Source organism: Ceratotherium simum, chromosome X (assembly GCF_057802395.1).
Source record: "Ceratotherium simum simum isolate JZ-2026a chromosome X, ASM5780239v1, whole genome shotgun sequence".
In the NCBI taxonomy this organism is placed as follows: Eukaryota; Metazoa; Chordata; class Mammalia; order Perissodactyla; family Rhinocerotidae; genus Ceratotherium; species Ceratotherium simum.
This window is the reverse complement of record NC_141940.1, coordinates 21,521,032-21,546,112: the sequence shown is the minus strand read 5'-3', so window position 1 is coordinate 21,546,112 and position 25,081 is coordinate 21,521,032. Positions and strand designations below refer to the sequence as shown.

Genomic DNA, 25,081 nt, shown 5'->3' with positions numbered 1-25,081 from the left:
GAGGCAATCCCCCCCTTAATAATGAGGTCATTTGTTGATTAGCTTAAACAAATCATTTCCAAATCTTCACTTTCCCTTGATGCAACTTAGGCCAAACATTTTTTAAGGTGTGTGTGTGGGGTGCATGGCAGGATGGGAGTGGTCAACTAAAGCAGCTAGTGAATAGGTTCCCAAAGCAAAGTAAGATGGCAAGCGTTATGTCCATGTTTCTGGCAATAGATTTTGAGGTTGGTAAGGACAAGCAACAGGGGTCATAGAACACCAGGCCTCAGACAACAGCAAAGCTACTGCAGCCTTAGTGGCTTGTCCTCCTCTTCAATATTCACACGCATCCTTCAAACCAGGTGAGGGAGACATACCAGGCAAGTCTCAACTGCCATCTCTAAAGTCCTTCCAAAGGAGAGAAGACACCCCAGAGCTTAGAAATGGAACCTCTGGGCCTAGGACAAAGGAGAGGGGTGGGGAGGAGGAGGAGGAAGACATTAATCCAGCAGGGCTTCCTTCTAGTCCAAATGACCTTCTAGCTTCCTTAGTATAGATAAATATATAATAAATAATATCAATATATGTGCACATAAAGATTTTTTTCAAATTCCTGCTATTCATTTCACATTCCGTTTCCAAAGCCCTGAACCCTCCAGGAACTGCCGGGCACCTCCCCTAATACCCTCTAGGCTGAGGCGATGCCTTTGAAGTTCCCACCACGGGCTCAGGGTTGGAGCTGCTAAGAAACACCCTAACACTAAAAGCAAGTCAGCCGGCAGCTTCAGCTCCTTCGCTAGCTGCTCTCCTCCTCAGAGTTAATGTAAAGTCATCAGAGTTCCAGTGTGGACCGCAGGCTTCTCAGCCCTTCAGTCCCGGGGATGGCCGGGGATGTAAACACATGCGAGGATTTATTCCTTTGGCCGGGCGGGGAGTCGTTAGGGTAAAGGGTAAGGGTCAAGGGGCTCGGTTTGGTGACTGAGGAGCCCGGAGAAAGCGGTCAGAAGCCGTCTTCTTCGAGCCAGGTTTTCGGCCTGAGTTGTGCAGGCTTCCCCCTTTACAGACCTTTCGTCCCCCTCCTCCTCCTTCCTCCCTTGGGCCTCTCGCTCCCGCCCCCCTACCCCCACCCCAGATGCCTCCACGCCCAGGCCGGGGGTTGCAGTTTGAGGGCGGCCCAGGAGGTTTGCAGCCTGAGAGGTTGCCACGAAGGGTGGGCCGCTCGGGAGACGCGAGGCGAGGCGGCGAGCCCCGGCATTTTCCCTTCCCCAGCACCTGTCCCACTTCGGCGCCGGGGCTGGGGCTGCGCCCGCGGGCGGCCTCGGTGCCCGAGCGCCAGAGCAATGCACCGAGGTCGCCCGGGTTAGGGAAGTGGGGGGTCGGGGGAGGGGCGGGGCGTCCGCTGGGGGCGCCCCCCTGGCTTGCGAGACCCTACGCCCCCCCATACACTGAGGCTAAACGGAGAGAGAGTCACACATAAAGCACGAGCAAAAACGCTCGCTCTCCGACCCCGAGCAGCGTTGCTCGCCCCCCCTTCCTGGAGCCGGGGGCTGGCGGGGGAAGGTGGCTCCGTTCTTCCCCCGTGGCCAGTGCGGGGTCTGCGGCTGCCCGGCGAGGTTCCGGCTTCCCCGGGGCTGGCAGGGGGAGCCCCGAGAACTGCAGGCCCGCCCCCCCTTCCTCCTCCTCCTTCCCCTCCTCCCCCACGTGTCCTCCCTGAGCCCAGCGGCCTGATCCCAGCACCCCCCGCCACCTCCCTCCTCCTCCCGCTGCGCCCGCTTCCCCGGCGGCGTGGAGAAAAGCAAAGTTGCGACAGTGGCCGGGGGGCTCTGCCCAGGTGAAGGGGGCGCCGTGGGTGGGTGGGTGGGGACAGCGCGGCCCTGCGGTGGGGGCGGAGGAAAGATAAAGAAACTTGCTTTCTGCGGCCCCCACCCCGCGCGGGTTCGAATCTTGCGTGGACCAAGCCCTCGTGGCGAGACGCGGCAAAGCCGCCAGGACCGAGGCCGGCACCGGGATCCGGACCCGTACCGGGCGCCTGGGCCGGCTCGGCGGGCGCAGGCAGCGGGCCAGGCCAGCACCCAGGCAAGGGCGGAGTGGGTGGCCGCACACCGGACCGGACCGGGGACTCCTTTGGCCTGGGCGCGGGCCGAACCCGGACCGGGCCGAGTTGGGTGGCGAAGTAGGACGTGGATTCGGGGGCGGGGCGCGGCGGGAGGGGGAAACCAGGCCCTGCCGGACTGGCCTGGGCGTGGGGGCGGGGGGCGAGTTCGGGGCACTTGCTGGGCTCGGGACCGAGCGGTAGGGCGGGGCGGCGCTAGGGGCTGGGCCGGACCAGCGGGGAGAGGGCGAGGGGAGGGGGAGCCGGGGGTGGAGTAGGGGCGTGGAGTTGCGAGCGGGGTCTGGCCTCGGCCGGGGCGAAGGTAGATCCGCGGGGCCGCCAGCGGAGGGAGGGAGGCCCGCGGCAGCGCGGCGGAGGCGAAGGCCAGCTTCCGCGGAGTTTGTGCCCAGGCTTCCCGGGCTCCGGCCGCCTCACGCGCACAAATGGGGCTAGGGGACGGACTGGTAAGCAACTACGAGTGTTAGACGGTGTTCGGCGGCGATTCCGGGAAAAGCGAAGAAAGACACCGTCTGCAATTATGCCGCACCCCCCACCCACCTCTTAGCATCTGGATTCTGCTCTCAGGGGGCCTCGGACCCTCCCCGCCAAACCCTTTCACTCTGCAGATCTCCCACCGCCTACCCCGCTTCCTCGACCATCTGACTCACCTAGGGGTATGTGTTTGGGGGTGGACGACGGCGGAGGGGGGTATACTTTCTCTCCCGCGGCGGCAGCCTAGTTCGTATCTTATTCCTACATGGAGCGTCGCTTCGAGTCGCGTGGACATTGGGGTTTAGATAATCTACCCCCCACTAACGCCCCCCCCAAGCGATTTGATGGCTTTTAAGGAAAGGGACGAATCCCTGGATTTCCACACCTGGGATGAGGTTTGAGAATTGGGATTCACCCCCAGCTCACTTCCACTACCAACCCCTCTTTCCTTGTGAGCCATTTCCACGGGGATCCGAACTTGGAGGGGGAGAACGGGAGTATTAATGTGCTTCTCTATCTCTACACAGGGTCGGCGTGGCCAAGGACGGCTAGTCTCGGAGGGAAAGTAGCCACCAGTCCAACTCAGGTCGCCCCCATTATTACTTCGGTGAGGGGGGCAAAGCTAAGAAGGGGATACTGGTGGGAAGGGGCCTTGTATAAAGGAGGGGGCTGGGTAGTCGACCCCGGAGGGACTCCGTTTCTTGGCGGGGAGGGAGACACGAGCCCCGGCTTCAGGGGAGGGGTTCCGGGGAGGGAGATGGGGGGGTGGCGACGACGGGTGGGGGGGGCGGGAAGAAGGGGGGAGTCACGCCCTGCTAGCAAGAGGAGCCTCCCTCAGGCCCCTGGGAGAGGGGGACTGAATGCGTCTGCTCTGTGCTGCCCAGCAGGGAAGATCTGGGGTCTCCGGGTTTGCACACTAGATCGGGCACCAGTGGCCTGAGAAAGTCAGGTTGGGGCATAAGGTGGAGAGCGTTGGAAGAAAGAGAGAGAAACCCCTGGCCGTGGCGCACTAATCTTTTTCCCTTCCTCAACCTCCCCCTTCGAGGGGCGTCGATCGGGGGGGGGGGGGCGTGGGGCTCTTGCAGTCCCTCGGATTGAGCGCCTCCGCCTCTCCTGGGAGTCTAGCTTTTTGCCTGGCTTGCTGCAGCCAACGCTGCCTCCCTCTCCGGAATCCGCTCGGTCCTCGCAGCGATCCCCTCCTCCCCTCCCCTCCCAGTGTCACCGGGGCTGCTTGGCTCTGCCCCCTTCGCCGCCGCTTGCTCCCTGCTTTCGTCCCTCCCTCTCGCTCCCTCCCTCCCTTCGCCTCCTCCTCCCCATTCCTCCCCCCCGGGCAGGCGGCATTCTGGGAGTTGTAGTCCCACGGAGCGGGGGCTGGCGCCGCCCGCGGACCCGGCCGGACTCCACTTCCCGTCGAGCCCTGCGACCGGCACCCACTCCACCAGGCTTCGCTCGCACACACAGACACACACACACACCGCTCTCCCCCTCACTCTTTCGCTCGCCGCGGCTGCTGCCAGTGTGTGGCTCTGTCTCTCCTCCGCTTTGCCGAGCCCTCCCTTCTTCCTCTCAGTTCCTAGAGTCCGACCGCCGCCGCCGCCGAGAGAGGAGAAGGAGGTCGGTGGCGATAAGGGGCGGAGGGGGGCATCAGATCGGAGCAGTATTAGGCGGGTGGCGGCTCAGGAGGGGTAAGAGGGAGCCCGGGTGGCGGCCTGAACCTCCCCGCGGAGCCGACCCGGGAACAGGTGCGTCTTTTTTTTCTCTCCCCCAACCCCTCCACCCCTTTTGACTCCCCGGCTTTCTCGTATCCCCCACCCGCTTCTTTCTATCTTAAACCTTTCCCCAACGCTGTCCCTTCTTCGCCCCGCAGCCGTGCTGCTTGCCCCCCGGGGGCGCCGTCCTCTTCGTGTCCCCGGACGTAGCGCTCCCTGGAGCTCGCTCTGTCCTCGCCCCTCCCTTCGGGACAGCTCCCCTCCACTTCCCACCTTCGTACCCCATCCTTGCCCTGCCCTACCCCCTCTTCACCCCCTTCTCCCTTAGCCAGGTGAGACTTGTTCGCCACGATGCGAGACTCTTCTTCCTGGCTGGGCGGGGGTCTCCATGGAAACGGGGGTCGGGTTGATCCTGGGCGGGGGGACCATTGGAATTACCCCACTTCTCAGAAAGGGAGGTGGAGGCTACGGTCTTGTTAACTACCTGACCCCAACCCCCTGATCCAAGGATCCGACGATCCGAAGGGAGGCTGGCCAGCAGGGCAGGGCGAGAAAGGGCTTGTTTTTTTTGGGGGGGGGGGGGCTGTCCGTGATGAAGTCTTGAAGAGACTGGGAGAAAATACCCTCCAACCTCAGAGGGGAGGTGCGACGGGTGCTCTTCAGGGCGGCTTTCTCCCCGGTGTCGGGGTGCAGGAACCGTAGGGTAAGGGGTACCCCTAGGTGGCGGCGGGGCCTGGGTTCGGGAGTGGGAGTGCTGTGTTGGGGGCAGGGGCAATTATCCGAGTCCCTGGAAAAAAGGCGGGGGATGACTTCGGAGCACCCTGGCTCCGCTGCCCTCGCTCTAGGGGCGGGGGTCGCCGGGCCGGGCACGGCCGGGAGGGGGCTTAAATTGAAGGAGGATGAGATCGGGGGCAATTCATACTAGCCCCGGCAAGCCGGGGGTTGATCCGGCGTGCAAGCTCTCCACCCGCTTCGCGCCAGGCCTGGAGGCAAGGGGTCTGAGAGCGAAGCCGAGGACTGGAAGGAGGGAGGCTCCAGTTACGAGGCCGGGTTTCGGGATTGGGGGCAATCCCCCAGCCCTTGGAGAAGGAGGGAGAGGGATGGCCGCGAACCCCAGGGCTCCCCCACCCCGGGTCCTAAGGGGCGTGAGGAACGGACAGCAGGCCCAGCGGAGCTGGATTCGAGCGGATCACGGCTGGGGAGTAGGGGGGCTTCGTGGTGGGCTTCGGGGGGAGCAGTCCGGCCGCGGGGCGGGCGGGCGGGGCGTGGGGCTCCGGCGGGCGGCGGGGCGGGGCCGGGGCGGCGCTGCTGCCGCCGCCACCGCCGCCGCTGCCGCTGCTGCTCCTGCTGGGGCCGCCGCAGCCGTTGCTGCCGCCGCCGCCGCCGCCGCTTCTGGGCGGGGAACGGAGGCCAAAGGGAGTCCCGTGCCGGGGCAGAGGGCGCAGGCGGCGCGCGGTGGGGAGGGGGCCGTCCTGGGGGCGGGGGCAGGCGGGGGGTGGAGCCCCCGACGGGGGGCGGTACATGCCGGGACGACGACGACGAAGAGCCCCGGGGGCCGGGTGCATGGAGGACGAGGTGCTGGGAGAAGGAAGGGGGGGGGTGGGTCCCGCGACGGGCCTCGTGGGCTTGGCTCCTCGAGGTTCTGCTTCGGGACAGAGCCCTGCAGGGGCGCCCAGAGGCCCAAGAAGGGAGAGGGGGGTGAACTGGACGGTGGAGGGGGCTCTCCTCGCCGGGGTCCCGCCGAGAGGAAGGCTGGGCCAGAGGGACGTCCTGGGCAAGGCTGGGAGGAGCCGGCCGCACCTCGGCTGGGGATTTCGCGTTATGGAGGTGCGGGAGACTGTTGTAGGGAAAGATGTGGTCGAGGGGAAAGGCGGGAGGGAAGCACACTGCAAACCCGGGAGGCCAACAGCACAGGCCGGTGGGGGTGCCCTTCTATTCCGCCAGCACCTCCCCCTTCCCCCAGTGGAAGCACTATGTTTTTGTTTTATTGTTTTGAAATTTTCAATGTTGGTTGTACAAAGCTGTCGATGTGGTGATACTTATTCATTCTTGGTGTCTCCTAGAGTAGACGGTAAGGACAGGCGTCCCTTGGGGGGCATGCGTCTAGCCCAAGGTTTAGGGGCTCTTTACGCGAGTGTGGGAAGGGGGCCCGGTAACTTCGTGCGACAGCTGAATACTCTCAGGGCAGTTTGGAGGTCCTCCCCGTGGCACAGAGGTGGAGTACAACTGGAAAAATTTTTGGCGAGACTTCTGAGGGTGCAGTTGTAGGTTAGCTACCTTGGTTAGCACCATGGTTCTTTCAACTTAGAAAGCTATTTCTCCAAGTCACGCTGCTGAAACGCTTCTTGGGGAAATGAACGGAGGGATGTATTTGGGGTTGCAAGTGAATTAGGTTGATAATAAAATTCCAAGGTTGGAAGGGACTTTAAAGGTCATCTAGTTCTCTGTTTACTTGTCTTCTCCTTGAATGTTGGGATAGAGGGAGCTTATTTTGGAGGAGACGGTAGGCAGCACAATGGAGCAGAGTTTAGGGGTACTCAAATTGGATGGTGATGTCACCTTGCGGTACTGAAGAGGACAGTATGTAGGAAAGAAATTTGGAGGATTCCATTGGGGATTAAATTGGGGCTACCTAATTCCAAGAATCATCCAGAGGCTCCAAATAGAAGCAAAAGGTTGGGGGAGGAACCTGTAAAATTTTGATCGAGAAGCAAAGTTACTAGGAAAGACTGGGGGAGCTAGGAGGAGCAGGGGGCTTGGTGACTCAAGAGAATCTGAAGGTTGATAGAGTTTAGGACGGACATGGGGACATGGCGGTTTGACTATGCCATGTGGATGTTGACAGGCAGACTCATCTTCTGATAAGGCAACTGAGGCGGCTGCCCTTGGAGTGGATGTGGGGGAGAAAGGCACAGGCCATGGGGCACAGAGTCTTATTCAAATTGATTTTAAGAGGGCTGACCCTGTTACCAGCTTTGCAGCAAGGGTAGGTAGGTTTCTTTCCGTTCTGGCTCTGAGAAGTCATTGATGAAGGAAGGAGAGGGAACTCTGATGTCTGGGTTAAGCAGGACCAGTTCTTGGAATAGGCTGTAAGGAAAAGATGGCAAATCGTTGGGATATGGCAGAGGGAAGCTAAGTTGCTGGCAAGCTCTGCTGACAGAATCTGGATTGGACAGAGTGGAGGGTAGTTCCAGAAGAAATGGTGGCTGCACCAAGGGCACTAGTAGATCCAGCTGTTTTGATTTATCAGGAGAGAGTAGGGAGGGAGGGAGGATCTCTTTCTTTCTCAGTGGCTGTAGACTTTCTTGGGAAGCAAAGGGGTTTCCTCGAGGGGTCTCTGCTTTATTCATGCTCCAGTTAACTACATAGGAAAAAAAAATGTTTAGTACAGGTGGCAGAGGATCTCACGACGTGGTGAGTCTGGATTATGGGCTTTAGAGAGGGGCTTGTTTTAGGGGAACAAAATTATGGGGGAAAAGGACTTAAATTCTAAAAGGAAGAAAGGCGAAAAGAGAAGTCAGGAAGAGGGTTGGTTGGGAAGTGAAGGGGGAAGAAAGGTGAACATCACTGGTCCCATGTTAGGGTCAACAGAGGAAAAAGTGGAGCCTTGAAATCTCCAGGATAATGTTTTCCAGAGTGAAGTTTGAAGAACCTTTAAGACTCTTTACACTTTCATGCTAGAATCACTAAGGTTGGGGCAAGAGAGAAGGAGGATCTTGGGTAAAAATAGTGTTGGGAGAAACTGGCATTTAGGAAGAAATATAAGCATATTTACACATAAGGAAATAGAGAACTTAGAGATAGTATACGGGCTAAAAAATGCAGAACGTGAGAGAAAGAGGGTGGAATCACGAGCCAGAGGAGGAAGCCGTTTACTCAGATGTCATCTGGAGTTGGTGTGGGGAAGGTAAAAACTTGCCTTTGATAGCCGCTGCCCTGGGAGGGCCCAGGAAGCAGAGGTTAGCTGGGATCCAGGGCTTACATGTCTAAGCAATAATTAGAAAATCTAGACTAAAGTGAGGATACTGAGTGGGGGAAGGAATTCACAGTCCTAAATAGAATGGCCTTGGAAGAAGGAGAAAGTGGGAATACACCAGTTTTTCCAGTCTGTAGGTGGGAGGAATCCTAGATATAGGGAGGTGAATGATGGAAATTCCAGAGTGAACAGGATAAAGAGCAGTGGCCTGAGAGCCTTGGGCCAGAATTGGAGGGTGGGGTGGGGGCATGGAGGAGAGGTGCTAATCAGGAGTTGGACGTCTGGAGTGGCTCATTGATTCTAGGCTGAACTAAGTTTGAGATGGAATAGAACGGCCACAAGGGCTAGAGAGCTGTTTTCCGGCAACAATCAGCATCTGGGATTGAGAGAGGAGGAGTTTGTGGTTGAGTTGGGTGGGAAAGTTAACACTAGAGTGGAACAGAGAGAACGTTGGGGAAAGTGGGAATTGTTGGGATGAAATAGACAAGAAAGGGGAGAAGCCACTGATGATTACGTAAGGGGAAAAGAAGACCCTAGGCCTTTGAGTTTTCAAAAAGAAAGGACATTTCTAATGCTGAAGTTCCAGGTAGGTGTGAGTCTATGCTTGCCAGGAGATTTAGCGTCAGGATGGCCATAGAGGGAGGTAATAAGAGGTAATGTACCTTTCGGCCACTAGAATGCTAGTACGGGATTTTATATAATCTCACATACGAACTAGGCTTTATTGATGCCAGTTTTTGAATGGTCATCCTTAAAATAATGTAGAAACTGTTCTCTTTCTAAATCATACACTTTCCCACTGTTTATAACTTAAAAGCAGTCTTGTATGATGAAAACTTTCTTTGGTGAACTGAAGTTGAAATCTGGTCAAGAGTAAAATTTAACTCTGTTTCTGTCCCCATAACTCAAATATGCTGTTCTGTTTCCCTCTTTTTTTTATTTTTAAGCAGAAACTACACTTTCCCCATAAAACATTAAAAAAATAGATAATTGTTTAAAAAGTGGCAGCAGGCTGCATGTCAAGGTCATATTTTCCCTGGTCAATGAATTGTGATGAATTTGAAGAGAGATGATTTATTATTTGTAAAATGTGGTAATTTTAAGCTTTATTCATGAGAGTATGTGAGGCAGGGAATGTCTTCATCTGGATTTTAAGAAGACCTTAAGCTAAGCGTCCGTGAAGATTTGAGAATACTGAGGGGCAGGAAAAGCTTTGTGTTTCTGTCTTCTTTACCGACTGTCTGCTAAGAAACAAAATTTGGTTACCTCATTGCTAAGGTATGCCTAGAAATCTTAGTGTTAGTGCCATTTAAGGGTACAGTTGAGTTTTGTTATAATGCTGGTGTCCGGGGACAAGGAGAACAAGCAGATTTTCATTTCTCCAAGTTCTGTAGAGAAGTGCACTGTACGTGACTCTCATCCCTGGGATGAGTCACTGCACTCTGTACCTGGATCTGTGAGGTGATTAGGTATCTTATTATGACGAGGCTTTTCTCAGTTTAACTTGATTGTACCATGCACAGGTTAGTATCGAGCAGTGGTTCTCAACTTCAGCATGCATCAGAATTACCTGGAGGGCTTTGTAGACATCATATAGCCTTAGGTTAGAGTCCTCGCTCTTTTACTTCCTACCCATGTGGCAGGAAGCAAGTCACATAACTTTCTTGAGCCTCAGTTCTCTCATCTATAAAAAGGAGAAGATCACCTGAATCTCACAGGGCTATGAGGATTACACGAGATGATGTATATACAGCAGCAGGTCCATAGCAGGTACCCAATAAATGGCATCTATTATTACAATCTAGTTTTTCTTATTCAATTGTATCCTATGATGTTACTTTTTATATCACACTATGGTAAACATGGTAGCAGAATGAAAACCATCAGTAGCCACTGAGCACTCCCCTTATGTCTTGATTCTCTGTGCTCTTTCTCCATATCCCTGTTGTATTAGTACATATTTAGCATTTACAGCGTGGTAGGAAGAAAGCTTGGCTCATCACTGTATTATTGCATCCACCTTTGAGGTGGAAGTAGCAGCTTCTTTAACAGCTGTGCTGTAACACTGCTCAATATTTCGGGGCAGGAACTCAAAGAGTGTATATCCAGTTGAAACTTCAGGGGACATTTTGGGCCATGCTTAAAAAACGACCCAAGCCTAGTTTACTAGGGTGACATTTTAAAAAAACATTGCTTTCTGCAAAGAGCTGCTGTGTTTAATTATGACTGGTCGGGCTTTCCAGCTGTCTCTGACATCTGGAATTTCTACAAAAGGTGGTAGATAGAGCCCAAGTCTGGTATGGTTCTATGATAAGGATTTTCATCAGTGATTGGATGGGAGAGAATAACATCTCAAATAGCTCAGGTATCCCCAAAATAAACTTCTGAGCAGAGAAAAACGATGGGCTGTAAAATAGAGTCCCTCTCGGCAGCCGGAGTGGACTTTGGTGCCAGCAATCAGCTGTGCCAATATAAGGAGAGAGTCATAGCAGGCCAATTTAACACAGTAGATCAGTTAACAAATTAATAATTTCTGTTTGACTTTGGAAATGCATTATTATTCTCTACCTGCCCCCCTCCCCAGCAGATTTACCCTCCTATTTATATTCTGCTTAGGCAAATATTAAAATGAGTTGTTCCCTGAACACACATCTACTTTAAGTGGCAGAAGGCAGTCCATAAGTCAGCTAGGTTTAAAAATTATCTGTGGCTAATCCACACTCAGATAATTGGAAGTTGATTTTATCGTTTTGCCCTGGTCCATTTTAAATTTATTTCTGTGATTGTCTTTATCATGGAAGTAAGGAAAAGAAAGACGAGAAAGTTTATGAGAGAGCAAGGAAGTAAAAGGGATCCATAGACCCAATGCTTTTTACACGAGATTCTTGGTTTCCGTGTGGCAGAGAAAATATTTCAGTTTTTCCCAATAGTTTATTAAGTATTTATTGTGTGTGTATTGTGTGCCTAGTGTCATGCTAGACACTATTGGAAGTGTCCCACAAAATATTCTTTCTAGCCTTGAGGAATCTATAGACTGGTAGCAGGTTGAGACAAGACTGAGAGTTTGAAATTCTGGGAGCTAATAGTATATATATGTGTGTGTATGTGTATATACACATATATATACCTTTGAATGAGCAATATATATAAAATGAGTTGAACCCATAGTCTGGGGTGAGAGAATACAAAAAATAGCTTGATAATGGCCTCTCCAAATATTTGTGTAAGAGGTCCAGGAGACTTTAAAGAAAAAAAGGCCGGGGCCGGCCCCATGGCATAGCGGTTAAGTGCGTGCACTCCACTGCTGGCAGCCCAGGGTTCAGATCCTGGGCGCACACTGACGCACCGCTTCTCAGGCCATGCTGTGGTGGCATCCCATATAACATGGAGGAAGATGGGCACAGATGTTAGCTCAGGGCCAGTCTTCCTCAGCATAAAGAGGAGGATTGGCATGGATGTTAGCTCAGGGCTGATCTTCCTCACAAAAAAAAAAAAAAAGAAAAAGAAAAAAAGGCCAAAGTTTAGTGAGGAGGAATCCTCTTTATATGAAAAATTCCATATCATGAATGTAGAAATGGAGACACCTGAGGGCCACTGTCACATTCCATGGCAGGGAGGACACAGAAGCATCACAAAAGGGATTCAAGTCTCAGATTACAATGATTCAATTTTGGAGTGTGAAAGACACGAAATATTCACATGGTCCTGCTGAAGACTGAGACTGAGGACAGCCAACTCTTATTTTTGATCTAGTAGAAGTGAGAAGTGCTCAAAAGATGACCCTAGTTACTTAGGGTGACATTTTGAGGTGGCTTTGTATTTCGAAAAGGACTGATTAATTTCATGATGGTCGCTTAGGTTTTCTAGATATATGTGACACCTAGAAGTTATACAAAATCTTGTAGATAGATCTTAGGTCTAGTATAAAGCTATGATAATGTGTTTTCCTTAAATGGAGTAAAATTTCCTTACAGCAGGAAATGGAAGTGAGTACTATTTGAATAATAGGAAGAAAGTATCATGGCAGTGGTTAGAAAAGCTAAAACGATCTGGTGGCATGAAATGTCAGCGAGAGATGAAAACTTTTGCTTTTGCCTACTTCATTGGTGGAATCGATTACCTTTGGTCCTTTCAAGTGCTTTCATGTTATTCTCAATTTTAAGCAGGGACTAGTTTATTCCCATTTTGCGGATGACATAGTAAATGGACATAGTGAGATGTCTGAGAAATGGGGGCTGAAAATGCTCTCCAGGTTTTCCTGCCAAGTTTAGGTTGTGGCTACTAGAGTCTGTCACTCTTCAAGGGTGTTGCTGCTGTGTGATTAGCTGATTCTGCATGGATTTGGGCAGTTTTTAAACATCAAATTGGCTCTGAATGGATGGGGATTCAGCACTAGTGAGGAGATTGGATGGTAATGCTCACTGAAGAGCTCCAGGGAGATCGCAAGCCCTGGCCACTCCATTGAGATGAATGGCTAGCCTCCCAAGGTGACTACTTTGGAGGTAACTACATTCATTTGAGTGAGTAAGCTCTCATGTTTTTAGCAGATAGTTAACATTCCTTTGTATCCAGTCTCATAAATGTTTATAGGCAAGGGTTTAAACATGGAGGTACCCAAGGAGTCTATGAAGGTGTCCATGCTAGAGCTGTGTGCAGGCAACTACTTAGCCTTCTTGGTAAATACCAGAATTAATGTATCTGGGAACAGGATGCAACGTCCCTTATAAAACTGATCCCTTGGGGTTAGAACCAGTGGAAATATTTGGATAGAAAAAAAACCCAAGGAAACTAGAAAGTGCTAGAATAGATTTAGTCAGGCAGAAGGTTGGGATGAACAGTGCAAAGGGCCCCTTCCTCCTTTCAATTGCCCAGCAGATTATTTCCAGTTGATTTTGTGTGTGTGTGTTTGTGTGTGGTGGGAGAGGAAGCTGTTTTGCATGAAGGGAAGCAAAGTAAAGTGATTGGGGCATGTATAAGGGAACTCGAGTTTCAGGGAATTATATTTGGCTAATGGGAGGGAAAGAGGAGGAAATATAGATATTGAGGGAAGAACCTGAGGAGAATATTAGAAGACCCTTATATGGGAAATTATTGAATTAGAACCATTTACATTGGGAGAACTTCCTCATTGGGGGTGAGGTTTGGGATATGTGATTAAGTTGCAAAAACAGGAATGTTAGTCTCCTGTTGAATACACATGGAAGAAGGCAGAGCGACAAGGAGGGTAAGATCTGTGGTAGAGGTTCCATTTGTAAAGCCAGGTACAGTTATCCTTGTTGGGTATGTGTACACTTTCCTATTGAAACAATGATTTTGAGGTGTTCGACCTCTCTCTAAAGGTCCTCCAGTGACTGGGTAGAAGTCATGGCCTTTCACTTTGGCCCTAGGATCTCAATGTCAGTGGTCCCTTGGATCTCCTTGGGAGTGTCTTAGATGCTGCTTTTCCCAAAGTGGGGGAATGGGATAGCCTCTCCTTTGCTTCTGTGAAGTTTGAATGTGAATGCTTCTGTCTTTTTTTGTGTGTGTGTGAGGAGGACTAGCCCTGAGCTAACATCTGATGCCAATCCTCCCCTTTTTTTTTCCTTGAGGAAGATTGGCCCTGAGCTAACATCCGTGCCCATCTTCCTCTACTTTATGTGGGATGCCGCCACAGCATGACTTAACAAGCGGTGTATTGGTGCGTGCCCGGGATACAAACCTGCGGACCCCGGGCCGCTGAAGCGGAGCGCGCACACTTAACCGCTTGCGCCACCAGGCTAGCCCCTGAATGCTTCTGTCTTATGGGAGGTTTACCCAGAGCTCTGGATTTCTATTGGAGCAGTAGGTCCCAAATTTGGTTTTCTTCTCTCATTAGTCATCACTGACCCAACCCTCCTCCTTAAACTGTCGGCAGGCCCCGCCTATCCTCTTGAGGACAGAGTCAGGGCCAGGCTTCAAGATGAATATTTTCCAGCTCTTTCATTTCGTTTTTTAAAGTCGTAATTGCTTCCAGGTCACCAGGCAGTGTGAACCAAATGAAGCCTGGAGGAGTACTACCAGATTTAGTTTAATAGAAACCTTCTTAATCTTGAGTTTCTAATTTACTGTCTCGATGGTAGAGTCCAACCAAGAAGAAATGGGCAGGTTGCATGCTATGTGTAGAGGGCCTAGTTGTGTCCCATATGTTGCCAGTGCCAATTGTCTTTGGCCACAGAAGGAGCTACGTGATTCTGGGGAACTTGCCTATTGGACGAACACCCTGTCTGGTCATTTTCAAGGTTAAAAACTTTTTGAACGATGTCTACCTTGGTAAAAAAACATTTGTCAGATAGATGCTCTATTAGCTCCTCTTGTGTCCTGCTCTTCCTCATATGCACGACGACCATGCTTTTTCTTGTAGTTATTGTGAAATCTGCTTGTTTTGGCATCTTCATTTCAAAACAAAACCAAAAAAGTCTACCCAATTTGTAAAATTTCCTTTGAGATTTTAGTGCTGCCTGGGCCCTATTACCCACTCCACCGAACCCTGACTTGGGCTATAATTTGATGTTCTTCCCCTTTTGGTAACATATTCTCCCTAAACTTTTCTAAAATGTCTGTCTTCAGTGCTTCCCCACAGTGTTTCAGTTTGGCCCATGATGGTGAAATATTTCAGGTTCCCCTATTTCATTTTTTCCCTGTTGGTTGTTATATGCCATGGGCTTCTCTTTTATGCCTTTCACACCTGCTCTTGTCTTCTAGCGTTCTTTTTTTCTTTTGGATTTTTTTGGAAAGATCTCTGCTTCATTATGGTTTCGCTTCTACTAACTGCTCGCCCTCCACTTGGCTGCTCTTTTCACCATTTTAAAGTTATTGTTCTCCTATTAGTCCATTTTCTTTTTGGTTTCCCCTATTTCGTAGTGTGGTGATTATGTCTGCCTGCCTACTCTCTGCTGCCTGCTTGTTGGATCCATTCTCTCGGATCTTGGTCCTTCTATTTCTGTATATATGTGCCTCCTAAATCGAAACATCCTGTTTATTTTTTTTCAGCCACGCTTATCACTTTGGGTTGGTGTAGCATATGCTCTCCTTTGTTCTCACCACGAGTTGGATGTGTCTTTTGAGTTTTTCCCCCCAAAGTGGAGATAGCTCACAGTGGTCCCATTGCCTTCCAGGCAGTGACCAGCATTTGATTCTGGGGCCGTGCAGCTGTTCATTTCTTAACAATTACATGGTTGTGACATCTGGGAAAATCCTGCGAGGTATTTCATATCCTTGTGCCTATGCTTCCGGGGTCACTTGGGATTACCAGGTTTCTTCCAAGTTCCTTTTAGGAACTTCGCCTTTTGCCTTTGATGTGATGATTCCCATCAGAGAGCGAGCGAGAGAGAGGGGGAGAGAGAGAGAGAGAGAGAGAGATTGAGAACGCATGCCACACATGAGTGCGGGTGCTGTGAAAGAAAGCAAGCCGGTACACAAGTGTGTATGCCAGCGGAACCTACCAAGTGTGGCGTGTCTGTAAGGTTTTTCCTTTTTGCTCACCTCCCCTGAGAAGTACTGTACAGCTGAGGGGTTACTCATTTGATTGGACATGATAATAACAGAACAAAACTCTAGGCCTACTGGATCAGAATCTCCAGGGCTGGGACCTATGAATCTGTATTTTGAACATGCTCCTCAGTGATTCTGGCTTGGGAGACACTGCTATATGTTGGCCATCTTGACGCCTCCTGTCCTATGTGGGCATTGATAACAGCAGTGCCTCTTCAGAAGTTCCCTTTGCTGGCTCTCTGGCTTGCAAGGACCTCTTGCTTCCTTGTGTAGACCACTTAGTGGGAGGACCGATCTTGCCTTCTGTGTAGACCACTTAGCTCGGTACTCTCCTGCCTGTGCTTTCTAACTCTCCCTTCCCTCCTCCACAAAGGGTACTGTTAATTAGTAGCAGTGGGCTTCACACAGGAAGGGGTTCTGCTCGGACAAAAATGATAATGTAAGAGTGGGAGGCTAAGATTTAAACAGATGCTCCATCTTCAGGATCTCGTGAAAATGGGGATATCTGCTATCAGTTTTGCTCTCTAGGTAGTCATAAGATGTGTATTGTGCGGTAATTATTTTGGTTTTTACTTGATTTTATTTTTGTTCTTGTTATTTTGGGGGTTTTGAGGGCCTAAAACCTTCTTTGTCTAGGTGATTAGATTTTATATGTTGTTCTGTTTCCAAATGCCAGGATCCCCCCCACCCGATTTCTGTCCCAGGCCCTAAAAACCTACTAATTCCCTCTAAACAGAACAAAAATTAACCTAAGAGTGAAAAAGCCATGGTGACTGGCTTATATCTGCTGCCTACAAATATTCAGGCAGCAACTAAAACTTGTACTCTGTGTTAAAATTCATCTTTAGTTGAGAATGGCCCCTTCTGTTGCCTTAGTCTTCTAATTCTGCATAAAGAGGAAAAAAGTACCTGGTGTATCAGCCAAATGGCTGAGCTGTTGTTTCTTAAACTGGGATATTCCAAGATATTCTAAGAAACAGTCAAAACTTGATTAAGCAGGATGTTCAGGGAACGGGGTCCTGGTGAACTGACATGAGGCAGACAGTCAATCCATTTGTCTTACCCCTTGTTGAAATCTTTCTAAAATTATGTGTTAACCCACATAACTGTCTTAGTAATGTTAAAGATAATTTTCAGAAAAAGGTAAAATCATAAGCGTCATACATATAAAAATGAGCATGTGATAAAGATTTTATTTTACTCATTAATCAACAAAGGAACCAGACAGATGTTATAGCCAGTTGAAAGAAAAAGTCCAAAAGCACAAATTTATATGGAGTAAAGGAATTGAATTGCAAATGGAGGCAAAACTGGTTTTTCCACAGTGGGGAGGGAAGTCAATCCAAACTATGGGACAAGACAGAGTTTGCATATCCATCAGTTACCTGCAATTTATAGAGGTGCAAAATAGCTCAAAGACAATGAACTGGGCTGGAATCAGGCAGCTGGGAAGGGTATGCTATAGACAATGCATAGTTTTTTCATTGAAGGGCAACATATTTTCTATAGTAAGTAAGCATGGTGGACACTTTTTTTTTCTTTTTTTTGGTTCATTTTGCTTCTTGTAATTTCTCAGGGTCATCACCTCAATTCTCATCCAGGATTCACTTCCACGTAACATGGATTTACTTAGTACTTACTATTTGTAAGACATTGCAGAGGAACCAGAGACAGGAAAGACGGTATTTCTTACCTTAAGTAGCTGTTTATCTGGTGGGAGAGACAGACATGCCATGCCCCCAACTAAGCACATTGCAGAGGAGAATAAGAATCAGTGCTGTGGTAGAGGGAGGAATGTTTCAAGAATATTTGAATGAAATGTTTGAGGGGAACCAGAGAGGGAAGGGTTAACTAACCAGGAGCTGGGGTCGGGCAGATGACATGATGACATTTAAGCTAGGCCTTCAGGGATAAGAGAGGAAGAGGAGGCACAGGAGGGGCCATTTCAGGGTGAAGAAACATCAAAGTCCTGAAACTGGATGGTCTGTTCAGGGACTGGTCAGGAGCCGAGATGGCAAGGGCAGCAGGGAAATGGTAGGATGTGGCCAAAGAGGAGGCAAGGGGAGATTTGAGGCCAGGTCATGGAGGCCCTAAATGCTGTGCTGAGAAATGCAGGCTTGATTCTGAAGACAGAGGGAAGCTATTGAAAGCTTTTGAGGAGGGAGGGGGTGACGTGATCGAACTGGTGCTTTAGAAGATGAATTGATTGTAGAATCAAGAGATTGGAGGCAGAAGGACCAGTTAAGAGGCTATTGTAATATTCTGGGTGAGAAATGATGAGGGCCTGCATCCAGGGTAGTGGCAAGAGGGGTAGAAGGAGAGGATGGAGATGGTATTATTTTGGCTTGACTCCTGATTGGATGTGGGCGGTGGGAGAGAGAAGGAGTTGAAGGCGAGAACGCAGAAATTTCCAGGCTAGAGGATAGTGGTGCTATTAACTAAGATAGGAAACATGCTGGGCGTAGGGGGTGGGGAGCAGGTTTATGGGAACAGATAATGAGTTCGGTTTGAGACACATTGAGTCTGAGGGGCTTGGTGGACATCCAATTAACAGCAAGTTGTTGGCAGCTGGAAATTCTGGTCTGGGTCTAAGGAGAGAGGTCAGAGCTAGAGATACCGATTTGGGAGTCATCAGCACGAAGGGGTGAGTTGAAACTGTGGGAGCTCATGAGCTGAGAGAGAAGGAGGGGCAGGGCTGACATATACACATGCAGAGGGAGAGAGGTAGAGGTAGGGGAGAGCCAGACTGAGCTAGAGAGACAGAAAGAGACGGAAGGAGGACAAGAGACACAGAAGGAGACAGTAAGACCAGAGAGGGAGGCTGAAGGCTTAGGCTGGAGGACAAAGAGTAGAGGGGAGGTGGGGGGGCAGGAGGAGGGGAGAAAGGGAAGGAGGAGGAGAGGGAGGAGAGAGTGGAGCCTGAGGGAAAATGAGGAAAGTGAGATAAACGAGGGAAAGGGCAGGGGCAAGAGAGGTGGGAAAGAGGAGGAAGTTGGAGGAGAGAGGACTGTGCTGAGAGAGAGAGAGGAGGTAGGGAGAAGAGAAGAGACAGCTGGGAGAATAGTAATAATAATACTGAGAAGGAGGAATAGAGGGAAATGGGAGAAATTGAAAGGGGAGGGGAGGGAAAGAGAGAGAGAGAGAGGAGCGGGTATAGGAAGAAAAAGAGGGAGGGAAGGGGAAGAGATGGGAGAGGGTGGCAGAGGTGAGGAGAGACTGAAGATGTGGGCCAGGTTCCTGGGGTGGGTGGCGGGAGAGAAAGGCCCCAGGTGAGCCAGCAGGCTGTGGGTCAGGAAAGTCAGGAGAGGGGCAAGTACAAAGAAAGGGGCGAGGGCAGTAGCATCGTATGCTGCAGAGATAGGGAGCAGGGTGAGGACCAAGAAGAGAACAGGGGGATGTGGCTTTGCTCTCCTGTCACCGCCTGTCTCCCTTGCTCACTCTCTGCGCCAGCCACGCCCCTCCTGGCTCTTCCTTGATCTTAGTAGGCAGCCTCCTGCTTTAGGACCTTTGCATAGGTTGTTCCCTCTGCCTGGAATGCTCTTCCCTCAGATATCCACATGGCTCACCCCCTTGCTTCATTCAGGATATTTAAATGTCCCCTTCTCAGCAAGGCCTACCCTGATCACCCACTTTCAAATTGTAGCCCATTCCGCTACCCCCCTAGACCATTGCCATGCCCCTTTGCCTGTGTTATACCACCTTCTAACATACTATAACATAGAATCATTTAACGTGTTTATTGTCCGTCTCATCCCACTAGAATATAAGCTCCATGAAGGCAGAGATGTTTGGTCTTTTTTGTTAATTGTTGAATCCTCAGTACCTAGGACAGTGCTGGCCCACAGTAGGAGCTCAATAAATATTTGTTGAATGAATAAGTGATATTGTGTTGAATATGGACAATCTCTGAGAATTGTATAAAGGATAAATGAAACAAATCCCTGATGTGACTATATTTTACTGTGATTTACTTCTTTGGAAAGTGGAGAACAGCATACAATTCTGATCACTGTAGGGTTCTGTTCAGTTGAGCTTTGATGAATAAGGCCTTTAGCTAATAAGTTAACTCAAGAGTTTAAGGGTCTCAAGACAAGCTCATTGGATAAAGCTCTTTTTCTTGGTGCCTCATTTTCTCTGGAAGGTGAATTGGCTATGCAGTGGCTGTCAACAGTAAGAGGTGGACACTTGCTGGTGAAGGGGGTAGTAGGTCATGGGGATGACAGACTGACAGGAAGGACAGAAATGTGTGGTTCTTGATGGAACATTGTATTTTGTTTGTTTTCTTGCCTGTGGTCAGAGTACAAAAAGTATTGCATGTGATTTGGAGAGAGCTTTAAACTAGGTTAGATATACAAGTTATATCTATATAACTCCCAACTTGAAATCAGAATAGAGTATTGTTGAAGGGCTTATAAAGAAAGCATGTGCTTTCTCTGGAGATCTTAAATTGGCTACGTCACTCAAATACTTCAGTACCCACGGATTAGAGAGTTGACGAGAAAAAGATCCCCAGTAGTCTTTCAATGCACTGTTCATATATGGGAACGACCCTCTAACTGTAGTTGGTTAGGCTAAATGTGTGTAGAAAAATATACTGTCATCTCATTTGTCTGAAATAGATTGGATTTCCTCGAACACTCAAGCATATCTGTCTTTAAGATAATTTAAAAATCACTCTAGGTGATTAACAGCGTCCTTGTCTCCATCCTGAAACCTATGGATTCCTGGAAAGCTGGTGCTCCTTCATCCCCATTTGGACATTAATTTTCCATAGCAGGCTCGCTTGTGAGAGAGACTGCTTTAACATTTTGGTGCTATAATTACCTTTATTTAAACGTTTCCTTGTTAAAGTTAGTTAAAGCAGCTGTCCCTGTTAGGAGTTTTGATTTTTTGGGTTTTTTCCCCCAGGGGGAGTGGCCACAGCTGGTCTCTGGTGGTGAGTGGCTGTCATGATCTCTACAGCACCGCTCTACAGCGGCGTGCACAACTGGACCAGTTCTGACCGGATTCGCATGTGTGGCATCAACGAAGAGAGGTGAGGAGGCTGGGAAGGCTGCTGCTGGCTTCTAGTGAGCAGTACCTACTCACCAGAGGGGTGGCTGCCGCAGGGCCTGGGGAGGGAACCTGGAGAGGAGACTGTTGGTTGTTTCTAATTTTCCTGAGACGGGATGGGGCTGGGGCTGTGTGAGTGGCCTGCTCTGCCATGCTCTCCCTGTTCAGATAAAGGCGAAGAGGCCAACAGATGACCTTTTGCCAACTAGTATTTGTCTATTCATTAAGAACTGTCAGATGGTGGAGTAAGGGGAAGCTCAGGAGACTGCAATTTTTATTTGCAGCATCCATGTTCAGTGCTCAAGGATACGCTTAGGATATTTTTGGCCCTGATCTAAGCCTGGAAGAAAGGCAGTTTTATCATTTAGCTTTATACTGGGAACTGTTAGTGGGTATTCTGGTGATCAGCACTTTCCTGCCTCACAAGGCTAATGACGATTCGCAGTGAGATCCTTAGGAAGTATCAAAGGAAGATCAAACCGCTTAACGTAGTTTTCATGCAAAATTGAGAGTTGATGATGCCTGCCTGATCTGTGTGTGTTTGCAGTCTTCTGTTCACCAAAATATTTGGTTGACCAAGCTATGCCATTTCCTGATCATGGTCCACACGAAGGGCACTCAAAATGGCCTTCAGATTTTATATTTGACTTTAATAACCCTTGGTTATGATGGTTGCAACGCCTCTCCCATTTTTACAGAAGGCATGGCTCCCTCACGCTTGCTGGTATTTAGCTGTTGTTTCAGTCTCTTGAGTGTTTAAATCCAAATACATCAGGATCAATCACCTAGAACCCAGAACAATATGGTTTTTCCTGGGATTCGAGATCTGGCGTTTGCTTGGGTACATCTTGAAAGTGTGTGCATGGGTGTGTGTGCATGTGGGGGAGCGTTGGTCATTTTGAAGAGAAAAGGAATGGATGTCTTCGTGTGTATCTACTTTCTTCTGTTCTTCACAGAAGTGTGTACTTGTCTGAGGTTCATGTTAGGAGAATAGACCTTTTCATTTTTTTAAAGCCATTAGCACCTGATAGTTTAATGTTCTGTATCCTGAGGAACAACTTAGAGATGGACTTGAAAGGGATTTAATTTTAGAATATAAAAGTCAAGACCAAGGAAAATAAGACAAAATTCTCAGATCTGCACAAGAAAGGTATTTTCCTTTGCATATCATGTATGTCCTTAGATAATTACTAAGACATGACCTGGGGGAAGGCATGGTAGTGGTATTGATTTGTGTAAGTATTCATTGGCAACTGGTTACAAGTAGTTGAGACTTTGATGCAGAGATCTGGACTAGAGCCCTCAAAAATATCAATGGACAAGTTACCTTGGTTCACTGTCCATTCTAAATCTCTGCTGAGAAAGGAGCAGGAAATGGGCCCCAAACCTGATTTTCCCTCTTTATGGACCTTTCCTGGGATGTTCAATTACCACATATGCCTAGTGGTTAAGGTGACCTTCTAAGTGTTGTCTCTTCTGATCTCCTCTACCCTTTATTGTCGCCTTCCCACCTCAGTCTAAGCCATGCTACAGCTGATTTCCAAAATGTGACCTCACCTTATTTAAAAACCATCTTCCTCAGCCCTTTACAACTTGTAGACCTTAGGAATTTTGGGGACAAAGCTGCACCTGGGGGTTAACTCTTGAAGTTATGTTTGAGAAGCCTGCCTGGCCTCATCAGATGCATTTGGGGACAGCAGGAACAGGAGGCAGGGGCTTCCTGCTGGCCCCAGGTGGCTGACTCTGGTCCAACCTCCAGCTAAATCTCTGTTTCTTGCTTGCTTGCTTCCTTTGTTGCACTCATTCATTTCTTCCTTCAGCAAACGTTTATTAAACCCAGTGAGTGCAAGCCAGTAGTCGTGGGACATTGGCGGTGAGTGCTGTAGAGTGGCATGTACGGGTCCTGTGGGAGTCTAGTGCAAGAATGACAGACTTCCTGGGGGAATAAGGGAAGGCTTCCCAGAGGCAATGACATCTGAGGCAGACTTGAGGGATGAGTAGGAATTTGAGGTGAGGGTTGGTGTTTCCCACGCGGTGTGTTTGGGGAAGGCCCTGGCTGGAGTGAAGGCGGTCTTGGGGTGTGGTGGGACTCAGGTGGAGAAGTCTGCAGGGGCTGGAAGATAAGGAGCCCAATGTGTTCCGTGTGGTCAGGGCCCAACAGGAACTGAAAAAGGTCCAGTTTGACAGTGGTGCTAGCCCTTAATAATTAGAAGACTGGCCCTGAAAGGTTATGGCTGTTTCTGGTTTAAGTTCAGCAAAGCCTTGAGCATAACAGCCCAGGGTCATCTCTGCTGAGAAGGAATGGCAGATTGATTTTCAGTCCTGATTGAAGCCTGCTTTGACCCCTGCTCCCTCCTCCCCACCCCCCACCCCCTCCTCACCTTGCCCAGTTGACCCAGCTCTCCCTGGACACTCCTCCCCTGCAAGCTGTTCCTGTCCCAGGCTCTTCTCTCAATGGAGCAATTTAACGTTTGCTTAGCTTTGCATACCCCTCTCCTCGGAGGATTTGAAATAAATGTGGCCTCACGACATTTTCCCAGAGCCTCGGGGGCTGGCACTTGGGCGTGGGTGTGGTTGTAGTAGCCAGGACTCCTGTTCCCGCTGCCGCTGCCGCCTCCAGAGTCTCTGGGCCGGCAGGCTCTGCCATTCTCTGGTGGCTTCCTTCGAGGGCAGGGTTTCTGCTTTCAGGATGGTTTTATGCAGGGTGGGAGCTGAGCAACCGGGGTCGAGCATGCAGCTAGCTCCCCTTTGTATAGTCAGAAGGGGAAAGAATGTAAATAAATAGCGTCTTCCCTCTAGGGGCCCTCAGGTGGGGTTGGTGAAGGGGGGCACTACTGCTTGTTTCCCGTCACCACCATCCTCCCCCAAAACCCTCCCTGGCCAGTCTAGTTGGAACATGCTTCTCCCCTGGCCCAAGGCTGGGTATAGGTCTTACTTTTTGGGTCTCTCAGGAGTTGATGTCAAAGTGTGTTTTCCCTTTCGCTCAGGTCCCCTTTCTTCCCCTTACTCGAGACCCTGACTGCATCTCCAGCCCTTGCCTGTCCTTATGATCATTTCTATTTGTTGCCAACAGTCATTGCCAGCAGTGGAACCTTCCCACTTCTGCCAGCCTAGCTGTCTTTTAAAGGGAATAAGCCCCCTTCCCCTGCGCTGTTAGCCCCTTCTGGAACCCTGAAAAGATGGGGAGAGGCCCGTGGTGATCCCCCTTGCTTTTCTGCTTCTCTTGCCCAGGTACAATTTTCAAGTTCATCAGTGGTGCCTGTTCCAGTGGGAGGAAGGGAGTTAGTAGGCTGTTACTCATTCTTGTGGGGGTTCACTGTGGGCCCCCTGAATGCCCTTTGGGTGCCCTGGTGAGGCCGGAGCTGGCTTCTTCCTGGGCTGTTGCAGAGCTCAGGGCGAGGCTCTGAAGAAGGGGGGTGAACCCCAAGGCAGTCCCCTCCCCAGAGGCGCAGAGAGCATTCCTGTGTTCTGCCCCCTAGGAGCCGCACCATAGAACTTCTGCTGGAGCTTAATCTCGCACCCAGACCTTCCACTCTGCCACTCACACCCCGGCCCTTGCCCCATAGGTGTCTTCCTTGGGGCACACAGTGGGACGTTCTTGCTGTACTCAAAATACCAAACTTCCAGTCAGTGTTTTCTTCTCTTCACCCTCCCTGTATGACCTTTTTTTTTTTTTGGTCAGGATGTACCATTTTCTACGATTCTTATCCAAAATATGGAGAAGACTTTTTGAGCAGGTGGGAGTACAGTTGAGTTTTCCTCCTTTGGGACTCAACTCTTTGGCCTTGACCCTTCCCTCCACGACACACCAACTTGATTTTGGGGTCTATGGCCTTGAAGGCCTCTCTTTGGGATGGGAGAGAATGCGGTGGTGCTGGGAGGCCAAGGAGAGAGTGGGGAGCCGGTCAGGGGTGGGATGCAGTCAAGGGTAGAAGGGTAGGAGGGAGGGTGCTGGCTGGAGCCTGGTGGTACTCTAGAAAAGGGATAGAGGCACCCTGAGAGGAAAGAAGTTATGCTTTTGAAATGCCCGTCAGCACCTGGTGACCTGGTGGCCTCGAATCAGTACCATTACGTGTGCTAATAAATGTGTATCTGCTCTAGGCAAGGCTATCAGGTGAATAGGTGATGATTCAGATTTAGAACATGAAAAACAATGGAAGTGGTTATTTGTTTTAAGAAAGGATTAACCTTACGGTACCTGCAGCCAGCTTCCCATAGAGACTTAAAATAAGATTGCATTTAAGAGAAAAGCAGCTTGCATGCCTTTTG

At 50.0% G+C, this 25,081-nt stretch overlaps 1 protein-coding gene across 5 annotated transcripts in view; it reads left to right on the top strand.

The window, feature by feature from the left end:
- The first annotated feature begins 2,430 nt into the window (after nucleotides 1-2,430).
- The window catches only part of BCORL1 (BCL6 corepressor like 1), a 60,932-nt gene continuing 38,281 nt past the window's right edge, over nucleotides 2,431-25,081 (top strand). Inside the window, exons 1-3 of one of the 5 annotated variants that reach the window (XM_014792798.2) lie at nucleotides 2,431-2,748; nucleotides 3,094-3,173; nucleotides 20,669-20,795. In XM_014792798.2, coding sequence (XP_014648284.1) covers nucleotides 20,710-20,795 — 86 coding nt within the window. In that variant the 5' untranslated portion in view covers nucleotides 2,431-2,748; nucleotides 3,094-3,173; nucleotides 20,669-20,709. The other 4 variants (XM_087426778.1, XM_014792796.2, XM_004437296.3 and 1 more) reach the window with 4 other exon arrangements.